Source organism: Ambystoma mexicanum, chromosome 1p (genome assembly GCF_040938575.1).
Source record: "Ambystoma mexicanum isolate Mex_15411 chromosome 1p, UKY_AmexF1_1, whole genome shotgun sequence".
Lineage (NCBI taxonomy): Eukaryota > Metazoa > Chordata > Amphibia > Caudata > Ambystomatidae > Ambystoma > Ambystoma mexicanum.
The window spans coordinates 207700790-207725771 of record NC_090921.1 but is presented as its reverse complement, the minus strand read 5'-3'; the positions used below and the strand labels follow the sequence as shown (position 1 = coordinate 207725771).

The following is a 24982-nucleotide window of genomic DNA, read 5'->3' as shown; positions in this document are numbered from 1 at the left end:
TGCTGCAAACACTCATCTCAGAACAGGTTATCATGCCATGTTCTGTTATTTAATGGATTTACGACAGTAGTGTCGATACTGTTTCCCACAATAATCAGCCGAAATGTGAAAAATCTCACCTTGACAGATAGAGTAGACCGTCAGGAAACAACCAAGTGCAGCCGTGAAAGCTACCCTAGGGCAGCCCTGTCCTCTCCGACCCGGAGTGGGATTAACCAGGGGAGAGAACAGGGTAGCCAGGGAAACCCTCGATGGGGAAGAAAACCCTGGTAGAATCTGGAAGTGTTGTGGATCCGGATGGTTGATGAATGTCTTCTACGAGTGGCTGTGGGCAGGAAGGCTTCGTCTGGATGAACGAGAGGTAAATGATCAGAGTAGTAAAAGTGGATAGGAAGTGTAAAATAAATGATACAGTTAAAGGGTTCTCACCAGCTGAGTGAAGAAGAGGGTGATTGTTTTAGGGCTCCGAAGGAGAAGAGATCGGGCGACAAAAGGTCTACAAGAAACAATACTTGGGTCAGAATCCGAATTGGGAGAGACAGAACGAAGTTCCGAGTTTATGGCACTTACAGCTCTGGGGTGTTTCAGCAAGGATGAAAGCAGGGTAGGCGTAATCGTGACGCCGATGGATAACTGGGCTTGATGAGAAATCCCGAAAGATAGCGAGACCGGAATGGGGGTGGAAGTCCTGAGATGAGAGCTTGAGGAAAAAAAAAAAGTTACAGAGTTAGACAAAAGGCAAATGGTAGAGGCAGAGATGTCGAAATCCCTAGAGGCGAACTCACGGAGCGTCTGTAGAAACAGAAGCGACGCGAGGAATTGCCGGCTTCCGTGTTTCATAAAGGATCACGTGAGCAGGCCGGAACGTCTCGGAGAAACGTGAAGAGTCTAGACCGCTACTTTCAGAACAGATGTCCTCTTGAGAAGGATTCTCGGGAGTCGCGTAGAGAAGAGTACCACACAATCGATTGCGAGCCCATATTGACCACCTCCCACAATGTGTAACAGTATACCCCCTCCTCCTAGGGGGAGAACCCGGCTTACCCGGGTGAAAAAGAAAGAACCGTCGAATCAACTTAGGAGCATGAACACCAGAAGCAGGTTCCCAGGACCGTTCAGCAGGCGAGTAGCCCTTCCAATCTACCAAAAACTGCAATTTACCCCTCCTGTAACGAGAGTCACAAATATTGGCCACTTCATATTCAGATCCAGTAGCAGTGAAGACCGGAGGTGGAGGAGGGTTCCCCGATCTCCGAAAACGGTCAGGAACGACCAATTTGATTTGAGATAAATGGAACACTGGATGAATCCGAGACCAGGAAGTCGGTAGGGCGAGTTTGATTGCAGCAGGCCCAACCCAGGACAAGACTTTAAAGGGTCCAAAATATCTCGGAGACAATTTAGATGGTACAAGATGCCGGGGAAGGAATCGGGATGCCAGCCAAACAGAATCTCCCGGGATGATAGTAGGGGCTGCTCGACGATGCTTGTCTGCGTTCCTCTTAGCCCGATCTTGAGCCTCTTGAAGAGATAGTCTAGCTAGCTTCTGTCCCCCTTGAATGTCCGAGAGAAGACTGTCTACACCAGGGCAACAGGAAGCAGGAATAGAAACGGTAGGTACAAAAGAAGGGTGATACCCATAAGAACAATGAAAAGGACTGGTGTGAAGAGCAGAATGCTTGGAGTTGTTGTAAGCGAACTCCGCAAACGGGAGCAATTCTACCCAATTGTCTTGGGCTGCTGAGATGAAACATCTCAAATATCCTTCCAAAGTTTGGTTTAATCTTTCCGTCTGCCCGTTAGTCTGGGGGTGGTATCCGGAACTTAATGCTTTCTTGATTCCCAGAATGTGACATATATTCTGCCAGAATAGAGAGGTATATTGGGGGCCTCGATCTGACACAATGGTATCTGGGAGTCCGTGTCGAGAAAAGATTTCGGAAAGGAATATTTTTGCCATTTTCGCTGCTCCAGGAAGTTTCACTAACGGGGTAAAATGTGCCAGTTTGGTAAAGTAATCGATGGTGACCATGATAGTGGTTTTATTCTCAGAAGGAGGTAGGTCCGAAACAAAATCGGTGGAGATAAACTGCCATGGTCGGTCTGGAATAGGCATTCTAGAAAGTAAGCCCAGAGGAGCCCTCCGAGAAGACTTAGACTGAGAGCAGATAGTGCAGGCTGCAACATAATCACGGATGTCTGCCTTTACTTCTGGCCACCAAAAATGTCGTTGAACAAGCTCCAAGGTTGAGGCGTATCCTCGGTGGCCCGCTGCTCGGGAGTCGTGACACATTTGCAGAACTTCTTGTTGCAGTGAAAGAGTGGGAAGCAGAACCTGAGTTCCTCGAAAATAATAGCCCCTCTCTTCAGTGAGCGGATGGTTAGCGGCGATTTTCTCACATAAGAGTTTGTTCTGATTTGTAGCACTCAGTACTTCTTGAAGAAAATCCGTTAGGACTGCAATAAATCGTGCTGTGGGGAACATCCTTTCAGAACAAAAAGTAGAAGCTGGAGAATCTTTCCGAGAAAGAGCATCGGCCCTTAAGTTATGTTTTCCAGGAAGAAAGGTGAATTCGATCCGAAAGGGAAGAAAGAAATAGGCCCAGCGGGCTTGTCTACTGTTGGTGGTCTGAGCATTCTGGAGAACTCTGAGATTTTGGTGATCGGTTCGGACTTTGATAGGGAAAGAAGATCCCAAAAGCAGATGTCTCCACCCTTCGAAAGCCCGTTTAATAGCTAAAAGTTCCTTCTCAAGAACTGAATAATTCAGTTCTGCTGCGTTAAATGTCCTAGACAGATACGCGACGGGTCTTTCTTCCCCCTGGTCAGAGAGTTGTAATAGCACAGCTCCCAAAGCGTATTGAGAGGCATCAGTCTCCACTATAAATGGTTTGGTCTGATCAGGGGTGATCAAAATAGAGGTAGAAGTGAAAATATCTTTCAGAGTCTGAAAGGCACTTTGGGCTGCTTCGTTCCAGAAGAATGTGACGTTCTTTTTTAGTAATTGTGTGATGGGCAGAATGATTTCAGAAAAACAGGGGATGAATTTCCTGTAGAAATTTGCAAATCCTAGAAATTGCTGGATGTCTTTGACACAGGAGGGAATGGGCCAATCTAAGACTGCGGACACTTTCTTTGGATCCATAGATATGCCCAGGCTAGATAACACGAAACCTAGGTAAGTAACTTGCTCTTGGTGGAATACACATTTTGAGGCTTTGCAATAGAGATGGTTTGATTTGAGTCGACCGAGAACTATGTTAACATGATTGATATGGTCTTTGGGGTTGGAGGAATAAACAAGAATATCGTCCAGGTAAACAATTACAAAATGAAACAAGATATCAGCGAACAAGTGATCCATGAATCGTTGGAATACTGCTGCTGCATTCACTAAACCAAACGGCATCACATGGTATTCAAAGTGTCCGAACGGGGTGCGAAAGGCTGTTTTCCATTGGTCCCCAGGAGCTATTCTGATGAGGTGGTAGGCTCCTCTGAGGTCGAGTTTAGTGTACACAGAAGCCCCCTGGACTGCCTCTATAATGTCAGATATTAAAGGCATGGGGTACTTATCGGGAACAGTAATCTTGTTGAGACCTCGGTAGTCAATGCAGGGGCGGAGTTCCTCAGAATCTTTTTTGGGAATAAAAAAAAGAGAAGAGCCCGCTGGGGAGATTGACTCAGAGATTAGACCATTGCGTAGATTGGCCTGGAGATAGTCTTTTAGGACTGCCTTTTCCTTTTGGGACAAAACATACATTCTGCCAAAGGGAATGGGTTGTTCTGGAAGAAGGTTAATATGACAATCGTCCCTCCTATGAGGAGGTAGAGTGGGAAATATGGGATTCTCGAAAACTGACTGAAACTTTCGATGACACAGTGGGATGATCTCGAGTTGGTTTATGGTGGGCCCGGTTGGAAGGTTTGATACTTCAGTTGGAATGTGAACACCCACTGACTCCTGGGACAAACAATGATTTACACAGAACTCCGACCCTGGGAATAAAGTACCCGCTGACCAGTTAATATAAGGGTTATGGAGTCGTAGCCATGGAAGACCCAAAATAACAGGGAAGTGAGCGGCTTTAATAAGGTCAAAAACCAAAGTTTCTTTATGATTGGCGACCATACAAGTAATCGGTTCGGTCTGTTCCTTGATCGGGCCGGAGCTCAATGGACTTCCATCCACTCCTTGGATGGGAGTAATGATGGATTTGGAAACAAGTTGTATCTCGTGTTTTGTGGCCCAATCATTATCCAGAAAATTGCCAGCGGCTCCACAGTCAATCAAGGCTGGTATGCCCGCCAACACTCGTTCTGAAAGAATCATAGATAGAGATACCACCACCATGGTTTGGCAAGTAGCTGTGTCAAGCGACATTCCCATTCGATAAGGGGAAACAGGATTTGGAGCCACTACCGTTCTTCCCCTTGCGGTAGGGCTTTGAAGTTTCCCATTTTAGGATTTGGGGTACGTCGTGTGGGAACCAAGTGACAATCTCTCAAAACATGTAGTGAAGAACCACAATACATACACAGTCCACCGGTCTTTCTTCTTTCTCTTTCAGAGGCGGATAGTGGTCCCCTCACAGCACCAATCTGCATGGGCTCTTCATTTTGGACGTGTGGTTTATTTCCTGTTGGATAATATTCACTAAAGGATCGGGTACCCTTGCTCTTTTTCCGTTCATAGGATCGTTCCTGCAACCGGTACTCAATTTGCATTGTTAGCGTTATCATTTCTGCTAGGTTGGCTGGGCGAGGAACCCTAGAAATCTCGTCTTTCAGCTCGTCAGTTAATCCCCTACGAAAAAGAGTTAGAAGACCCTCATCCGGCCATCCTAATTCAGACGACAACTGCTTAAATTGGGTGATATACCCTAATAAGTCCTTTCCGCTCTGTCTTAAGTCAAGGAGTCTTTCCTGAGAAGATACAGTGATTTCTTTTCTCCCAAACATGGATTTTAGACTGTTAGAGAAAGCAGTATAAGAATCAAGGATAACATTGTTTGAGGTAACCAAGGGCGTGGCCCATGCCAATGCGGGCCCGGATAAGTGAGAAATCACAAACCCCACCTTATCTTTATCGGTTGGGAAGAAACGAGGTTTAAATGTAAACTGGACCGTACAGCTATCAAGAAATTCTTTGAGCTTGTAAGGATCGCCGTCATACATTATCGGAAGTAATGTGGACGGGGGAGTATCGGAAAATGCTCTAGCAACTTGTTGTCGTAATCGTACATTGTCTTGCTTAAGTGATTGTACCTCTAAAGACATAGCCTGCATAGCGGCCATTAGTTGCTGCATTTGTTGTTCCATAATGGTCTTCGTCTGTCAATATTCAGGCGTCGCTTACTGTTATTTAATGGATTTACGACAGTAGTGTCGATACTGTTTCCCACAATAATCAGCCGAAATGTGAAAAATCTCACCTTGACAGATAGAGTAGACCGTCAGGAAACAACCAAGTGCAGCCGTGAAAGCTACCCTAGGGCAGCCCTGTCCTCTCCGACCCGGAGTGGGATTAACCAGGGGAGAGAACAGGGTAGCCAGGGAAACCCTCGATGGGGAAGAAAACCCTGGTAGAATCTGGAAGTGTTGTGGATCCGGATGGTTGATGAATGTCTTCTACGAGTGGCTGTGGGCAGGAAGGCTTCGTCTGGATGAACGAGAGGTAAATGATCAGAGTAGTAAAAGTGGATAGGAAGTGGAAAGTAAATGATACAGTTAAAGGGTTCTCACCAGCTGAGTGAAGAAGAGGGTGATTGTTTTAGGGCTCCGAAGGAGAAGAGATCGGGCGACAAAAGCTCTACAAGAAACAATACTTGGGTCAGAATCCGAATTGGGAGAGACAGAACGAAGTTCCGAGTTTATGGCACTTACAGCTCTGGGGTGTTTCAGCAAGGATGAAAGCAGGGTAGGCGTAATCGTGACGCCGATGGATAACTGGGCTTGATGAGAAATCCCGAAAGATAGCGAGACCGGAATGGGGGTGGAAGTCCTGAGATGAGAGCTTGAGGAAAAAAAAAAAGTTACAGAGTTAGACAAAAGGCAAATGGTAGAGGCAGAGATGTTGAAATCGCTAGAGGCGAACTCACGGAGCGTCTGTAGAAACAGAAGCGACGCGAGGAATTGCCGGCTTCCGTGTTTGATAAAGGATCACGTGAGCAGGCCGGAACGTCTCGGAGAAACGTGAAGAGTCTAGACCGCTACTTTCAGAACAGATGTCCTCTTGAGAAGGATTCTCGGGAGTCGCGTAGAGAAGAGTACCACACAATCGATTGCGAGCCCATATTGACCACCTCCCACAATGTGTAACATGTTCTTTCTGGAGAGAAGCACCTGCTACCTTCTTTGAAATGTTTTCTAGGAACCTTGGGTTGGTCACCCTGAGTTACCTGGGAGCAACCAGATGTGGACTCCCTGCTCGCTGTGCTCAGAGAGACAAAGCTTCACTTCACTGATGAGGCCCAACAAGGCTGAAACACGTGTATGGGGTTGCTTTTGGTACTCTTGTTCAGAGAGGAATGGCCATAGAATTTCGGTGCTGGACTGCCCATGTGGGCGGGACAAAGACTGATATGCAAATGCATATTTCCCATCTGTGAAAGGTACAGTGAGTGAAAAGCGTGTGCTGCAAACTTTCATCTCAGAACAGGTTATCATGCCATGTTCTTTCTGGAGAGGAGAGCCTGCTACCTTCTTTGAAACACTAAATAGATTGCAATGTAGAAATAATTAACTCCAATATGGCCGCCACACCAACAGGTCCAGGAAGAGTACGTTCATTACAACGTGCCGTTGCCAGGACAACAGCGGTTGGGAACCACGTTGCCTTGCCGACCTACACTAACAAATATCAAACATGGTGCGGTCAGTGTGCCCAAAGAAAAGTTACACGGAATCACTCCGGATAATACGGTAAGACCCCAGTGAGACCTCGCTACTAGTATCTCAATCGAGGGCATGTGCCGAGATAGACCTGACACACAATCAGCCCGTGATACGAACAAAGACAGGATAATTCGCATGCACATGACAGCCGTAGCACCAAGGCTAATAGCATTACGGCTTATATATAGAATGATTAAGCTGCATCAAATGTACTCGATTAGTATGCATTTGACAGCGTCTGCAGTCAAATGACTATCAATAAGGTCAGCACGCGATATTACTAACGTGTATAATTAATAATAAGTGTAGACCGATTGGTCCGATTCACATATTACATTTTCAGCATACTTTATGTAATGAGATCAGATGATACATTGGAACATTGTATCAATCCCATCAACAGTTCCACTGGAAATGGGGAATAGATAGACATAGTGCAACCAAGACCTGATAAAATCTTCTTTCTTACCTTTAGCTGCACGGGGATCGATCGCAAGAACAAACAACCAGAATATCATTTAACAACCAAATTTGGACGATAAGACAAATAAATTAAGCGACGTATAACAGCAAAATAAACCACAATGCATCGCAACACATGGAACTAATTATATTTTTGTATACTATCTCTCCTATGCAAATAATTTTCTCTCTTTGCTTCACCTCATTCCTTACAATCCTCCCCTGAACCCCAACCTTGTTTTTCTGTTGATTGCAATTGCGTGACCACATGAATACCATTTACAAAGCTTCTGTATGAATACATTTTTGTTGGAATTATGTTGTGATAATCTTGCATTTGTGAAAAATGTATATTATTTTACTTTGTTGCGAACAAACATACATACAATTGTAGCATATGTTGCAAGAAATATGTGTATGCCCTGATTTGATAAAGGCCTAGCCGGCCAAAACACGTGTCATCATAAGAGGGCAATTGAATAATTGTGATAAAATAACAATTTGGAATCAACATAGGCAGTTGTTCAATTGTGCTCAATAAACAATTGTACTGACTACCAGATTTGGCACAAGTCTCCAGGAGAGTTCCTCTTTCATCTTCCTGATACCTGCCTCCCAGCCTGACCCCACACCTTGGTTGGCCCAGCTCCCCTGCTTTGAAATCCATGGCCTTAGTCCTCCTCTGCATCAGAGGATTGCCGCACATTTATGTTGAGCTAAAATCACTCAGCTACTGCTGTAGTGGGCTAATTGTGTTGAATTAACCTGTTTTCGGATCTTATTCTTCCACGTGCAGCATGCTGCTTAATCCAGTGCTCAGCCTGAACACTCTTCCTGATTCCCGCCTCCCAACCTGCTCCCACATCCTTATTGGCCCGGCTCCCTTGCTTTGAAATCCACATCCTTAGTCCTCCTCTGCATAAGAGGATCTGCGCGCATGTATTAATTACAGCCTTATTGCTCGATAACTTGAGCAAAAATCACACTGACACTACTGTAGTGGGCTAATTGTTTTGTATTGACCTGCTTTGGGACCTTATTCTGAAGTATGAGGCATGTGGCTTAACGTGGTGCCCAGCCCGAACCCTCTTCCTGATTCCCGCCTCCCAGTCTGACCCCACACCAGCTCCCTTGCTTTGAAATCCACGGCCCTGGTCCTTCTCTGCATCACAGGATGCGTGCTCTTTTATTCATTGTGGCCTCCTTGCTTGGTAAGTTGAGCTGAAATCACTCAGGTACTGCTGCAGTGGGCTTATTGTGTTGAATTGACCTGATTTGTGACCTTATTCTGCCACATGAAGTGTGTGAAATGGCCGGGGTCCAGCGCAAACCCTCTTCCTGATTCCTGCCTCCAAGTCCACGGCCACACCATGATTGGCCCGGCTCCACTCAAAAGTCACCACTCCAGTGCAACCCACTGCACGTTGCAGCCCCATGTGGCTAAGGACCCTGAGGAAAAGGGCAGCCCCTGTAGAAGCAGCTCAAGATTAGGTTTGCCAGTGTTCGCCAGCAGAGCCTGCAGCCATCAACCGCCAATGACTCATAAGATAAGTGGGGTTTGGGCATAGGGTGCAGCTATCACTGTGCCTCACTAAACTGACCAACCGATCTTGTTCTCTATAAATATGTAGTCTGACGCATGCAGCCCACAGTGTGTACATTAATCTCATCTCTGACCTTGCCATATTGTGTTAGACAACCATATCTTGCATTTAGCCAGTTTTGTTGGTCAGCCATACTCTCACACCTTGCCATATTGTATTAGGTTGCCACACCTCACATCTTGCCATTTTGTGCAAGTCTGCCATATCCCGCATCTTGCCATATTGCGTTAATCAGCCATATCTCGCAATTAGCCTGATTGTTTTAGTCTGCCATACTCTTGGACCTTGCCATATTGTCTTCTTCTGCCATACTCTCACATCCTGCCATATTGTGTTTTTCAGACATATCCCGTATCTAGCTATGTTGTGTTAATCAGCAATATCTCACATTTAGCCACTTCTGTTAGTCAAATTTTCCTTGCATCTTGACATGACATGTTGGGTTAGTATGCCATATATCGCTTTTTAGCCATATTTGTTAGTCAGCTTAATCTCACACTTGACAAACTGTGTTAGTCAGCTAAATATCACACTTTAGGTAGATTCTTTTCATAAACCATAATTCCTAGATGGTACAGCATTTATTGTTTGGCACCAAATTAGGCTCATGCATCCCAAATCAAAATGTTACTGCATTTGCTATTGTACAACCTTCTTAGTCCCATATCTAAACATAACTCCATTCACTGTTGTGCACCCATTCTAGGTCCAGGTATCCCAAATCTAGGGGTTACTGTATTTGCCATTGTGCCCCCTTATCAGGCCATTCCCCCTCTATCCAGGTGCCTCAAAGCTAGGGGTTGCTGCATTTCCTATTGTGCCCATTATGGGCCCCTCTGCCGATATCCAGGAGTCCCAAGTCTAGTTGTGACTGCATTTGCGTTTTCTGCCCTTATTTTAGGTCCTCTATCCAGATATCCCAAACCTAGGTACTACTGCACTTACTGTGGATCCCCCGTTTAGATACCATCTCAGTCAATCCAGGTGCACTAGCCACTGCTGTCTGAACTCTGGCTTCTTCGCACACTGATCAGACTCTCTCATTCTAACCCTCCCATCTACAGCAATATCTTAATCACAGCCGCCCCAGTGCCTCCAACCCAACGGCCTCCAGACACTCACATGACCATGGCGAGCAGCATACTCTCAAGCCAGAAACCCGCACTCCCTAGATCACCACGCCCCTCACCTTCCTATCCTCCACTACCTCACTCACTCACCCAAACTCAATCACATACACATGACCACTCAACACACTTCCACACTCCCATATACAATAGCAGCTCCCACGCACTCCAGAATACACCACAACCACCCTACACCACCCACCCTCACACCTTCATTCTCAAACCCATCACCGCACTCTCCCAGAATCTACCACTCCAGAATACACCACTCCACTCTTCACCATCCACCCCTGCACCCACATTCTCAAACGCATCACCACACTCTCCCAGAATCTAGCACTGCAAAATATATCACTCCCAGCCTTCACCACCCAACCTCGCACCCTCATTCTCAAACCCATCACAACAGGCACCCGGAATCATGAACACACACACCGCCTCTCACCACACACCCCCCTACTCACATACACATGGGGCTTTCAGATCCTCCAGAACACACTCCACCCACATTTCATTCTTTACCCTTGCCCCCTCTTTCCCAAACCCAGTACGACACACACCCAGAATTCTCAGACATTCCCATGTACACCCGCACCCCACCCAACAAACATCACCCCATTGCCACATCCTCTCACCACACACCCTCCAACTTGCTGACCATAGGAGCTCCTTGGCCCACCTTGAGTGGCCCACTGCATACCCCCCCACCAACCACTGGTGCAGGTGCTCATCCTACCTCCAAACCATCTTTTCCATCCTCCCTCACTGAGAACCCTGAATCTCCCACTTCCTCTCAGCACCTACCCTCCAACTCTCAAACCAGAGGGGCACTCTGGCACGCCCATAAACACTGATCCCTGCACAGTTCTCTTCAACCCAGGCCTACTGCATCCCTGACCCCTTCCTGCCCTCTCCATTTCCCCATGCAAAAGGCCTTCTCTCTCCCACAGCGTCCCACTGCCCAGCGCCAAACTCTCAGACCAGATGAGCTCTCTGGCACTCCATTAAACACGGAACTTCCTCCAGCCCAACCCCTGCGCCTCCTTTCTGAAATACACCCTGCACTTCTTTAACTGCCGCCCCCTGTCCATCACCACCCCAGCTACAAACCCGGAGACTATCACTCCTCGGCCTGTCTCCCCTCAACCCAACTGCCCCTCCTGTCCCGCAGTACCCTCCAAACAGACACCCCCTTCACACACAATCTTGCCCTGTGCCACACTCTCACAACAACCAACCCAGAGAAATTGTGGGGGTGCTGTGACAGCGTACGCCCAACACCTCCCCTGTCCAACGCTACCCCCACCTCCATCGCCCCACCCAGACCTCCCTCGGAAAGCATTGTGACATTCTCCGTTACACCTACCACGCCAAAATGGCCTACCCCGGCACCCCCTTTTCCTTCACTGAGCATGGCACATTTTGCCCTTGCCCGAACCATCACCTTTACCCCTTTTCCAGCCGACCCCCCTACCTTGCACACTCCTTCAGCACCCAAACACATAATACTTAGAGGTAGATGATGACCATCATCCTCAACCCTTCTTGACTCACTGGCCCTACACTCCTCTATCAACTCCCCCTCTCCCACCCCTCTACCATGTCCCCTCTACCAATCCCTCCCTCCCACCCCTCCTTGTAGACACCTCCCACTTCTCTCTCTTTCAACCACTTTCATCCCCCCTTCACAGAACCCCTGCACCATCCACTAACAACACCTAGCCAGACACCTCTCTGCCAATGACCACCTCTCAACACCACGCCCCAATCCACCAAGCCTTGCGCTACACCCAAACTGCCCTTACCACACCACTACTGACTCAAAGACCTGCAACTGCAACTCTTCCTAGCCCCTAGCCACCCGTAGCTACCCAGTCCCTAGCCACCTGTGGCCCTCTACACACTGTCTACACTATCCCTGCCCCCTGACAACTCCCATCCATCCTGTTACACTACCCGTTCAAATCGACCTTCTATCCCTAATCATCACCATCCCTCCAACAACCTCGACCACCCCAATCCAGCCTTCCCCAGTCACCCAGATAAACACCACACCGTCTACCTCTCACAATGTCACCTGCCTACTTTTCAATGCCCACGCTATATCCAAGAACAAGCACAGCATCTAACCTCTGAGAAACTCGATCTAATCTTCATCCACCAAAACCTGGTTCTCGGGTGACTTCAATCCTATCGCTCATGAAGCATTCCCACGTGACTACTCACTCATCACCCACAACAGACCTTCCAAAGGAGGTGGATTACCCACACCCACAAACCTCATATCTCTAACACCTCTACTGAAACACAGCCACGCACAGCTAACTTTGAATCCCTCTTAGTCAAACTCTCTCCCTTGCCTTCTCTCTCACACAGCTTCCTATTTGTGTACAGGCCCCGGGGCTATGACAGGCACTTCGCAAAAACATATGCAGCTCTCTAGCAGCCATTCTAGTTAACCCTTCAGCACTCACCCTACTGGGAGGCCTTAACATCTGGTTCGACCTTCCCAGCAACTTCATGACCTTACCCCTGGTTGATAGCCTAGAGTTACTCAACCTCACCCAGCATATCAGAGAACCAACACATACCACTGCCACACCCTCAACATCATTTTCAGCTCTTCCGGCCTCATCTCCACATCCACCCCCAACCGTTCATCTGGATAGACCACTCAGCCATACCTTACTTCATCCTCACACCTCTGCCATCCCCCATTCCAGTCTCTACCCGTACATCTCAGTTAAAGTGCTGGAACAAGGTCAGGGTCAATGTACTCCCGGACCTGGCTGAGGTGCTGCTAAGCTCCCTCCCGACCATAGCTAGACTGTTACCCATAGAATTCTTCAATTCCTGGATAAATTACTCCTTCATTCACCTAACCCCCTCCATGTCATCTTTTGCCTACTTAGGACCCCCCTAAATGATTCACCCACCTCCTGAATAACTACTCCCTTGAGTGGAATGGTGAGCTTCCAGAACCCGACAAAGCAAATCACTACTCCCCCACCACCACAGAAACTATAAATCGGAGATCCAAAAGGCCAAAAAAGCTATTATAATAAAAGGATCCTGAAGTGCTGTAGCAACAGCAAAGAGCTCCACAGGATCAGGAACAGCCCTAAAGAGGACGGACACCCTTAATGCCACACTCTCCCTCCTGTCTACTTGCACTGTCAGACGACCCTCTGGCTCGCCTCTAGACCCTTGACCCACCTCTCTCGTCAAAGAAATCTTCACCTCCATATGGGCCGGAGAATTGGCAAGGTCCATCCTCAATGTCTCCATCACCTTCGGCGATTTCCCAGACTCTTTCAAAGCTGCGCATGTTAAACCTCTGCTTGAAAAATATCCCTCAACCCTCTACTACCAATTAACTACAGGCCAATCAATCTCCAAAACCAGATTCCTCGCAAAACTCCTCGACCTTCCTGCTTACTCACAGCTCAATGGTTTCGTGGAATCTAACAATCTCCTTAACCCTGCGCAATCAGGTTTCTGTGCGCGTCACGGAACAGAAACCATGCTGGTCACTATCTGAAATGACCTCAAAATGACAGCAGACTCAGAAGGAAGCACGCAGCTCTTATTCTTCTTGATCTCTCAGCAGCTTTTGACACCATCATCCACAGGACCAGGTCACACGCTCACACAACCTCACATAACCTCACTTGCTATAACTACATGGATGATACACAAATCATACTGAGAATTCCTAAATCAACTACAGACCCCAGCCCTGACCTAGCAGCATGTTTCTCAGACATTGACCACTGGATGACAACTAACCATCTCCTTCTGAACTCAGGTACAATGGAGATCATGGTATGTGGAAAATGTGCTCTATTCCCCCAACCGACTGCCTGGCCATCTTCACTCAGCCTACCTCCCGCAACCACTACCACAGTGAAAAACCTTGGCTGCACAATGGACATGGACCTAACTCTGTCTCACCACATAAATACTGTTATTTCCAGACTTGACTATGCAAACTGCCTCTACCTGGGTACACCGGCCTACCAGTTAAACAAACTCCAAAGAGTACAAAATTCGGCTGCCAGACTGCTTCTCGCATTGGGATAAAGTGGCTACATCTCACTGGCCTGCCGAACCCTAAACTGGCTCCCAACTGGACACAGGACCAAATTCAAATTCTTATGTATCACCCACTGAGCGGCAGACAAAGCTGGCCTCTTATTCCTACAAGAAAGGATTATGCCTTACTACCCGACTCCAACCTTAAGGTCAAGTACTGTCTTCCTCCTTGTGGTCCCCACCTCCAATTTGGCCAGGATCGGAGGGTCAGCCTGCTCAACCCTGGCGCTAACTTTGCGGAACTCACTGCCTCCCCACATTAGACACAGTGAAGACCATATGGCTTTCCTGGAAGGCACTCAAAACCTGGCACTTTGCCTAAAAGAACAAAAGGGAATGCAGTGACCCACCCGACCTACCACCATGAACGACACCTGCATGGTAACCCACTGATTGGAGTCCCTGTCATGAACCTTCAGGCCTGATGATAACTAACTCCATGACCTGGAGCCCGGGCAGATGTGAAACCCGAACAGCAACGGCACCCATGCACCTGACAGAACTCACTCATCACCTCGTCCACAGGATTTCTCTATGCTCTGAGGCCTAGAGTTCTCTGTCGCCATTAATCAGGGATGATTGTGCTGGACTCACAACCCAAGCGCCTACAACATTCATAAGCTTGATCAAGGCTATGCAATTATGCACTACGCAATCAGTCCTAGCAAGCACTGGAAATCCAAGAGTGGAACTAGATACCAGAGGGCAGTCTAGCAGTTATCCTGCAAATCACACCTACCAGTAAATATATATAGAAGAACTGGCCACTGGTAATCTATCTAGCAGAACTAGCAACCAACGCACTCATAGCACTTATGAACTTGACCATTGCCCTGCAGAAAATGCACTACTCTATCAATCAAGGAAATGCCCTTGCTTGCTATTCCGACACACCCGGAATCCGTGTGGAGAATTATATAGCAAGTAACGCTCTAGTACTTATGCTGTGCAAAATCCAAACTGGCTAGGAATGTCATAGCACAAAAACTTACCAGGGCCTCTATTTAGCAGAACTGTCAATCAAGGGTGTGGCTACTACCTACACTGTAACAACATGAATGTTGGAAAGCTCTTCCTCTGCACCAACAAACAATAGAATGCAGTTACACCCCTCAAATAATTCAGCCTAGCTGCACACATACTTACACACATCCACGTTCACCTCAACAGTCTATTAAAATGCAGCTATAACCCTCGAAATCTCCCTAGCATCACACATAACATTGCCTTTCAACCGCCAGCACAGCCAGACTGTATATACCATAGTCCATTGGTCTTGCTGCACTCATGATCCTACACAACCATTGCTTCACACCTAGCGCTCGTACACAGCCACACACCATCCACTGCACACTTGCTGCACACATACTGATTCCTCCCAAGCATGTTTTACTACACTACTCTCTCTACTGACCTGGACTGCAGTCCCAGATGGCGCTCCCACAGTGCTTTGGAATCATAACCATGGGAAAAGGCACCTTACAAATACCAAATAAGGTAACATAACATAACATCTGTCCTCCATCTTCTCTTCTGGCTTTACTCCACTTTCTCACTTCAGGAACGCTGTCTGGTTCGACTTCAGCCTTTCCTTCCTATTCATTCTCCTTCTCCTTCGTGCTGATCTCATTTTCCGCTCTCTGCTGCTCTCCTACTTCTTCACACTGGAGCCACTGTCTCTTCTTTTGCTTTCTTGCCCATCGCTGTCTTCTTCCGTGTTTGTAACAATTCACTCTCTTTCCAGTATCCTTCTCTTCCTCTGTCTCATATCCTCTTTTTGACGCTCTTCTTCGTTTCTGTTATTTTTATTAGGTCAGTTGTTAGTCCTTATGTTGTGTCCTCGACCGGTCTTCCTCTCATACCTTTACCGTCGGTGTCCTTTCTCATGGTTCTCTCTCTTCTGTGGCCAATCTTCGCTCCTTCATCTGTTTCCTCTCGTTTATGTGTTTCTTTCTCATTTCCTCATTGTTTAGAAGCCTCCCTATTTTATTTATCCTTTGTTTGGGCCTTATCATCACAGCGTGGGTAGGTGCCCATGGCATTCGGCCGGGCAGTGGTGGATCAACGTGTTGTTGTGGAGCACCATTTGTCCACTCTCTCGCACTGAGATGTCTGACTGGCCTAGGATCTTCCATTTCTTGGAGATGTGACGTGGGAAGGCCTATATACTGTGCATTCTTCCCAATGTTCTTCTTTTGCATTGTTCTTCGCTAATGCTCTCTGGCATACTTTGGTTGTGTTTTCTCTTTGTGTTACCCGGGTGTAAGGTGTGTATGCCCTTAATTTGTAATGTATGATGAGAGCCTCTGAGGGGGCACCTTACTGCGCACAGGGGCAAGTTGTGAGAAACCGGGTGTAACTTGAGAGAGCAACTTCAACCATAGACGTATTGGATAAGAGCCTTTATCTAATCAAACTTTGATATGGCCTAGGATAGGAAAGGACCATATTAAACGTTTGACCTATGTTGAAATGAACACAGTAAGCCAATGAAATTGTAGCCCTGCATGGTAGCATTTATAATGTGCACGTAAATAAATAAATAGAGCAGAAATACCTTGACCATTGGGTGCACAGCTGTAAATACAGTAAAACAGTTTGCCCATATAGTAATAACATACATTGGGCCTCATTACAACTATGGCGGAGCAGGAAAAAATTGGCGGTAATGGAATAATCACCACTTTTCCTGCTCTGTTATATTACAGGTAGAGTCCTGGAGTTGAGGATTTACCTCAAGCAAAATGCTGCCACTGGAATCCTGCCAAAAAGCCCCATAGAGTTCTATAGACTCCAAACAAATGGAGATTTGCACCGCCACCGCCATTTGTAATCCGGCAATAATTCCGCCAAACCAAATGGCGGTAACAGTAATTCAGTTTGGTGGTATATGGGCATATTCACTGCCAAAATACCACCAAACTCACAATGGGGCCAATAGTCTTCTATTATACATTAACTCCTAACCATGGTTCCAAATTCTCAAGGCCTGTAATTAATCAATTTAAAGCCGTAACCTGCTGGGCCCTGTGAAAAGATGCCTTCCGGAATGAATACACATTAGTGAAATATGAAATTAGACACTTCAGTTCATTCCTGAGCGACCAGGCTTGTGCAGACCTGAGACTCCCCCCCCCACCCTTCAAATACTGTTCATTATCTTTAACATTCTAGATGAATAATAAAGTGCATGGTTTATGTGCACATCATGGCAAAAACTCTATGATGTGCACATAAACCAGTGCTTATTCAGTGCCTGGAATACAATGATAAACTCACTCAGGATTTTTTGTTTTTACCAGGGTGAGAATTTGTTTGGAGGTGACAACTATAATTACCCATGGACCTAGTGACAGGTGCAGTCTGTCACACACTCACACAGAAGATCCGCCTCATACATTGACAAACATAAAGAGTAAACACGTCCCTGAAATTGTGTAGTTTACTCCTCTCTGTTACCATATAAATGGTGAATGGTGAAGAATGGCTCCCTGAATAAGACCGGGGAATATACATTTGTGTAATGCCCCTGGTGTGCTGGAGCAAATTCTTACCAGGTGCCTAATGTGAATCAGGGACCCTTTTGCACTGGAATGACTAACTTTCCTGTTCCTCTCTGTGAACAGTGGTGCCAAAGTGTTTTTTTTTTCTTTACCGTAGGCATGCGTTTTAAAAGAGAATAAGATGCATAAACTAAACACGGGCAGTATCGAACGACGGGAAGAGATGGTCCCACAATGTGGCAATTGGTTTGTTAAAAATATTTCTCCTCTCTTTCCCCTTCTCTGGGGTCTAAGTAACTCAAACACTGGAAAGAAACCTCCTAATCAGCAGCTCCCATAGCATGACTCATGCGAGCAGAGCACTACACATAAACTTTGCTGGTTTGTGTAAAAACTGCATACCAGTGTTACATCCCTGCACCAGTGGCGGATGGAATGCTTGTAGGCCACGCGGTGGAGATGACGCAGACCAGGAGTGAAATCAAACACGTTATGCTGTGCGTGCTCTCTGGCCCGCTCTTCCGTCTTCCGGCCGCTTTATTACGCCTCACGTCAATGAGTAGACTATAGAGGCAGTGGAGCTCTTCCTGATGGGTCCGGCCATGCTTTCGATAATTTAAAGAAAGAACAGCTCTTCTTGAAGGACTGGCTGAGTTTAGAATTAAAATTGTATCTAATGAAAAGGGTGTATCCATCCACTGTTGTGATATAAAAAGCAAATGTTATCCTGATGGTCCTGAATTGCAATTCGCAAAGCAATGGCCACTTGGGTCAGTGGGGCTGAATTGTTGTGTAAGGAGGCTTCAAGAACATTGGTTGTGTGTTTCTGATGAAACCGCAGATCCACGTAGTTGCTGATGGCTCTGGTGCAAAAGAAAACAGCACCTTTCACTGGTGCTGAAAGTCATAGAAACTCATTAAGTACACAGAAGTGCAGGGATGCCCCACTCTATGAAGAGGCACTCAGGGAATACAAAAGAGGATTAAATACGCCCAAAAAAGCCAAGAGATTTCAAATCTTTAACATTTCAGTGAGGGCGATAAGAGAAGTAAAACAGCCGGGTATATGAAGTCTCTTCTACTCTCTATGCAGTCTCCTCCGAACTCTTCTATTCCCCTGGACATATTAATGCGGAAAGGAAAAAAAAAACCCAGGAGGCGGCTGACACCTTTAATTGGCTTAGGAATGCATTTCTATCAAAATCAGTCATGCCCAGCCCTTACCCCCATAACACAGGGGCGAACAATACAGGGGAAGCTCTTTCTTCATCAGAGGAGTTTGACCAATATGAGGAGGATAATGATGACAACGTGAGCACTGACACGCAGATGAAGCCCATCTGCGAGACGGAAGGCAGCAAGGCGGAGGTACCTCAAGATGAGGACATGTCAGACATGTTCGAACCCGACTCAATCAGGCATCCCAGATCTCCTGGGTGGGTCCAGTCACCCAGAGTGGCTCTTTACATGGCGCATTAAATGTGCAAGTTCCTGGAGAAAAAGTCCAGATTCCGCTTAAAGGCAGAGTGCCCAAGACCAGAGCTTGCAGGAAAGGTAGCAGATATGCCAGAGCTTGATTAGAAAATGCTCACGTTTGTGACCAAAGCGAGTAAGGATGCCAGGAAAGGCATGGATCAAGCTTGGAGTTCAAGTCAAGACAAGATCCTAGACTTAGCTGCCCCCATAGCAAAGATTATGGACTTAGCAGAAAGAGCTAGGGATACAGGAAAACCAGTGGACCCACACGTTTTATCAGGATGGGCGCAGCGAGCAGTATGTATGCTAGGAAATGCAAACTGCAATGATTACAAATTGGGATATTTATCCTCCTATGAAGCTAGAGAAGGAGCCCAAGGATTACTCTTTGGTGAAGCTTTCGTGAAGGAGATGATCACATTTGTGGGGACTGTCACAGCATTGGAGAAGGCGCAAGCCTCTATATGGAATTTTTGCCCTGAGAGTGTTTTTGCAGGGGCTGGCCGACACAGGGGCCATTCGACTGGCCGTTTCAATTTGCAAAGAAGGCCTCAAGAACCTAGAGCGCAATATAAAGAGTAAACGCAGCAAGATGCTTTTTTCCCCAACAGAGGTCGAAGCTATAGTGGATGCAGAGGTCAAGGGTATTAGAGACAGCAAGGAGGTACCACAGGTGAGAGCACGCAGTGCACATTATCCCCCAGTGGGAGGTAGAATGCAACTTTCTATAGGCAATTGGCTCGAACTGTCTTCTGACGCGTGGGTCTTCCAAACTATTCAAAGGTTCAGATTAGAGTTTCTAGAGACTCCCAGACAATCGAATCCTGCCCCTCGCATTCACATCACACGAGCAGAAAGTGTCCTATTAGACACAGAGATACAGCTGCTAGCGCAGAAGAATGCTATAGAAAGAGCAGGCCCCAACAAAGCAGGATTTCTGAGCAACATATTCTTAGTACAGCGCAAAGGCAAGTGCGCCCATTTAAAAGAACTGAACAGTTGGTTGGTGTACAGACATTTCAAGATGGACGGGATCCATCTGTTAGGGGAATGTTCAGAAGAGCTGATTGGTTAGCACGGTTAGACCTGAAAGATGCATACCATACAATACTCGTAGCGACAAATTTCCATCCATTTTTTTAGTCCACCTGGAGGAGGCAGATTTGGCAGTTCAAGTGTCTCCCGTTTTGTATTGCCTCAGCCCCTTGGGCCTTTAACAAGCTGAGGAGGCCGATAGCGGCCGCACTTCGAGAACAAGGTATCCAGATAATCATCTATTTGGCCGACGTCCTGTTCATCGCGAGCGTCGGAGGGAGGCCCAACAAGCAGGTGCAGTGGGCGATGTTGACAATAGCAGGGTTAGGTTTCCTTTTAAATGAAGAGAATTCTGCTGTAACATCGATCAAGAGAACAGAGTTCTTAGACTTCATGATAGACACCCGAAAAATTACCTCAAAGCTTCCTGCTCCCAAAATGAGAGCGATAAAGAACAAACTGAGAGCAGCTCTCACAAAGCCGGTTATATAGCTTTTGAATCTAGCCAGAGTAGTGAGTCTACTCGCGGCATCGATACAGGCAATCATCCCAGGCCCCCTTCATTTTCGAGACCTTCAACAGCTGAAATTCAAGTATCTTCAGAAAGGTTTGAGATACCATCAGTTATTACCGCTAGATTCTGACTGCAAGGCAGAACTACTCTGGTGGCTTCACAATATGGAAGCGTGGAACGGCAGACCCATTATCGGAGATATTCCAGAACTCATAATAGAGTCCGATGCCAGCAGATCAGGCTGGGGCGCCAGATGCAGTCATACAGAGACATGAGGCAAATGGTCCCAGGAGCAACTCAAGCTTCATGTCAACTGCCTAGAGCTTCTGGATGGTTTTTTCGCAGGGAAAGTGTTTGCCAAAGACATAGCACAGTGCTGTACATGGCTGCAAATGGACATCTCAGCAGTGAGATACATAAACAAGGTAGGGGGAATGAAATCAAAGATGCTGGCAGAGCTAGCAAAAGACATATGGCATTTCTGCCTGGAGAAAATGATCTCAGTCACAGCGGTGTATCTGCCAGGAGTTCAGAACACAGTGGCAGACTGGAACTCCCATTATCTATTATACTCGAGCGACTGCAACCTGCACAGATCCATTTTTGATCTTCCATATGGATCTTTTCACCTCAAGACTCAATACCTGAGAAGGGGATCAAGTCCATTATGTGTTTCCCCCATTGCAATGCTGGCGAGGGTACAAGCAAAAGTATGGAGGGACAAAGCAGAATTAGTAATAGTGACACAAGAATGGAAATCGCAAGCCTGGTTTCCAGTTCTGATGGACATTTCTTTGAATTTCCTGCAGAGGATTCTGCAGAGGGCGGCTCTCCTGTCAGAGCTCAGCACCCGCTAGTACAAGGTCAGACACTGACGTTATTAGCATGCAGAATTCAGGCGCAGTTGGTGTTTTCCAGGGCTTTCAGAGCAAGCTACAGAGCTCATCAGAATTTCATGGGCTCCCACCACGATTCAGAGCTTTATTTCCGCATGGCAAGCCTGGGAATTATGGTGCAGGGGGAGGGGTGTTCCTCCCGTTCCAGCCCCTATAGTAAAAGTGATAAACTTTCTAGCGAGTCTGCCCATTCAGGGGAGAGCATTCAGAACGGGAGGGGTTTATAGATCAGCCATTTCAGCTGGACACAAGCTAGTTGATGTGGCTCCAGTAGGAGGGCACCCAGCAGTAGCCAGGTTGATAAAGGGAGTGAAAGTGAGCAGGCCACTTCAGCCAAGATATTTTTCCTTTTGGGATGTTAACAGGGTGCTAAGATTGTTGGAACAGTGGTCCGACGAATGACCTTCTGTCGGCGAATCAATTATCAGGAAAGTTGGCAATGTTACTTTGTCCAGTATCCTGCAGAAGAGTTTCAGATGTATAGGCTTTGGAGATCGACATAATTCTTTTTTTTATCCAGAGGGTGTACCATTTAATATTGTGCAGCGCACAAAGACCGGCTCCTCTGTAATTTCATACCCATACTTTCCTAACAATAGCAATTTATACGTAGCAGAGTGCATAAAGAGATACGAGAGAGCGACAGAGATAGTAAGACCTCACATCGTGAAGCAGTTATTGATATCGCACACAAAGCCGTATCATGCTGTGGCATCAGCTACTATAGCAAGATGGGTGAAAGAAATAATGGCCTTAGCAGGACTTGATATGTTTTTGTTTGGGGCTCATTCAGCCAGCAGAGCTATAGCTTCCAAGGCTATTGCAGCGGGGTTCCTGCTGCAGGAGATTAAGAAAGCGGCTTATTGGTCTAGTAGCTCTGTGTTCATATCTTTCTACTTTAAGCTGGTTTCTGATATTGCCACGGCTGTAGTAGAGAGTTGAACAAGCATAATGCTCGCCTTCGGGCTTGACATAGAGTGAAATTTACCCAAGCGCCTAGCGCAGGAAGTCTTGATTCTATTAAATACACAGAGGCTAGTATTATCCCTTCCAGTGGATACACTATGTTATGGACTATACAGTTGGGCCTCATTATAAGTATGGCAGTAAGGCAACAACGGCGCCAGTACCGCTACCGGCACAGTTGCTACCATACCGCCATACTATGAGTTGTGCTCCGGAGTCTTGTTCTGCCTGCTAGGTCCGGTACCCGCGAGCACAATTCGTGGATGCACCGGCATCGTTATGAACGGTGCCGGTACATCCGAGCTCCCCATTCCCATTCAGCCCTATGGGGCAGAATGGGGATGTGGAGTCCCTTATTGCTGGCACCCACGAATGGGCAATTACTGTGTCTGCTGAACTCAGCATGACTCAGTAATTTATCCTTTGCGGGTGCCTGTAAAATCATGGGTTGGACGGGAGTGGTGCCTTTGTTACAGGCACGGCTACCGTCATACCCGTAATGATGCCCAGTATGTAGATAGCGTATTCCCCTCCCTAACAGTGTGCCTCTCTGTTGATGCAGGAGATGATCAGAATCGCATTCAGGATTAGGCAGGTTCTGCAGGGAGAACAATCAGTCGAGGACTACAAAAGTTACTTGAGCACATGAGTGTTTTCAAAAGACTCAGAGGAAGTTATCTGTTCTTGTTTCTAGACTATTATACCAAATTTCAGGGATGCACCTAAAAAGAAGAGGAAAGGACTTGGGGAGGCAGGGATTTGTAACTATGGATGAGCCCTGATTGGGGAGTGAGACAGAGGCTCATGACTACCATACAGGAGAGGCTCGTGGGACGTGTGGTTTCTTTTTCTCTCCTTTTTTGTTTATACACTGTTTTGGTTTCAGCCTCTGGACACGGTTCTAAGATTTTGAAAAGCTGTTGGAAGCATTAAATAAAGAAGTTAAGCATAATGCTCGCCTCCGTGTCTTTAATAGAATCAAGACATCCTGCGCTAGGCGCTTGGGAAATCTTCATTCTAGTGTATTTTGCAGTTAGGGACAGATTGTTTTTACACCATTCAAGCAAGTTTGTGTTTCTTCAGCTAGGCCCATTGGAAAACCACAACTTCGGTTTCTTTCTTATAAAAAACGGTTACATTTTTCAATGGTTGTCCAACGCCAGGCCTCGAGGTCCAGAGACCTGAGAGGTTTTCAGAATATCCCTCATTAATATTCATGAGAAAAAATTAATTTATAATTTAGTACCATAGTATGCAAATTTATCTTGTGAACATTAATGAGGGGTATCCTGAAAATCCAATGTGGATCCGGCACATGGGGCCTGGAGTTGGACAACCCTGTGCTAGAACGTTACTTGGTAGAAATGTCGAATGGAACGACCACTTTGTCTTTCTTTTCAATATCAATAATACAATGCTTGCATTTAACCTTCAAAAGTAAATTGAAATGTGAAATCTTACAAATTCACATACCGAAGATATTAAGAACATACATTAATAATAAATATTGGGGGTCATTATGACCCGGGCGCAAAGGGATACCGGGCACCGGCAATGACACCGGTGCCGGTAATCCCTTTGCGCCCAATTCCGAGGTCCCTTTGCGGGTCCTTCCTTAACGCCTGGTTTTAGCAGGCGTTAAGGATGGGACCCGCAAAGGGATACTGGGGTCAATAACGGTACTGAAATTTGCGGTACCGTTATTGCCTTCCTTCCCACTTCCCATTGAGCCCTATCGGGGCTCAAATGGGATTGGGGAATGGCATTTCAAATGGGGATTTACCGGTCCCGCAAAGGGTGGAATGGACCAGTAAGTCCCCATACCACCACGTCGGTGGCGGTACCGGTATTGGTGCTAGTCATGGCGCTAATAGCTAATAGCGCCGTGACTAGCACCAACCTCGGAATGAGGGCCATTGTCTTTAAGCAGGACAAGTTATACCAAAATGTGTGCAGTCAGATTATACACTGCGTATAATTTTTGGAAAATCATCTCTTCTCTAATTTTCGAATAAATAATTTCCTCTCCATTACCTGTCTCATTGGAGAACTCCCCTGCAGCACATGGGATGCAGTCAAAACAGCAGCTCGCTTGTCCTTTTCGAGAAGCTTTCCGTGTGCCAGGTGCACAGCTGTCACTGCACACGGATCGTGGGACCTGGGGTACAGATGGAGAAACAGCATGAACTTGTGAAACACTCCACGTTCTTCAACAGTGAACATGGGACGCAAACCTGATGCATGTTGCGAATAAGGTGAGTTCGAACTGGTGGAGTGATGGATTGGTGGCCAGAGATCCTGACCCCTCTAGGGTAAATCACCTCCCATTCATCTCATCCATTCATTGATGGTAATTTCATGATAGGATGTAAAGGTTTAGCAGTTTTCTTTTTGATTAAGGCATACA

General features: G+C 46.6%; 1 protein-coding gene across 1 annotated transcript in view; it reads right to left on the bottom strand.

Annotated features, from left to right (window-relative positions):
- Window positions 1-24982, bottom strand: part of LOC138471054 (extracellular calcium-sensing receptor-like) — a 121054-nt gene that overhangs the window by 3930 nt on the left and 92142 nt on the right. Inside the window, exon 5 of the mRNA XM_069609039.1 lies at window positions 24610-24733. Coding sequence (XP_069465140.1) covers window positions 24610-24733 — 124 coding nt within the window. The remainder of the gene's footprint in view (window positions 1-24609; window positions 24734-24982) is intronic.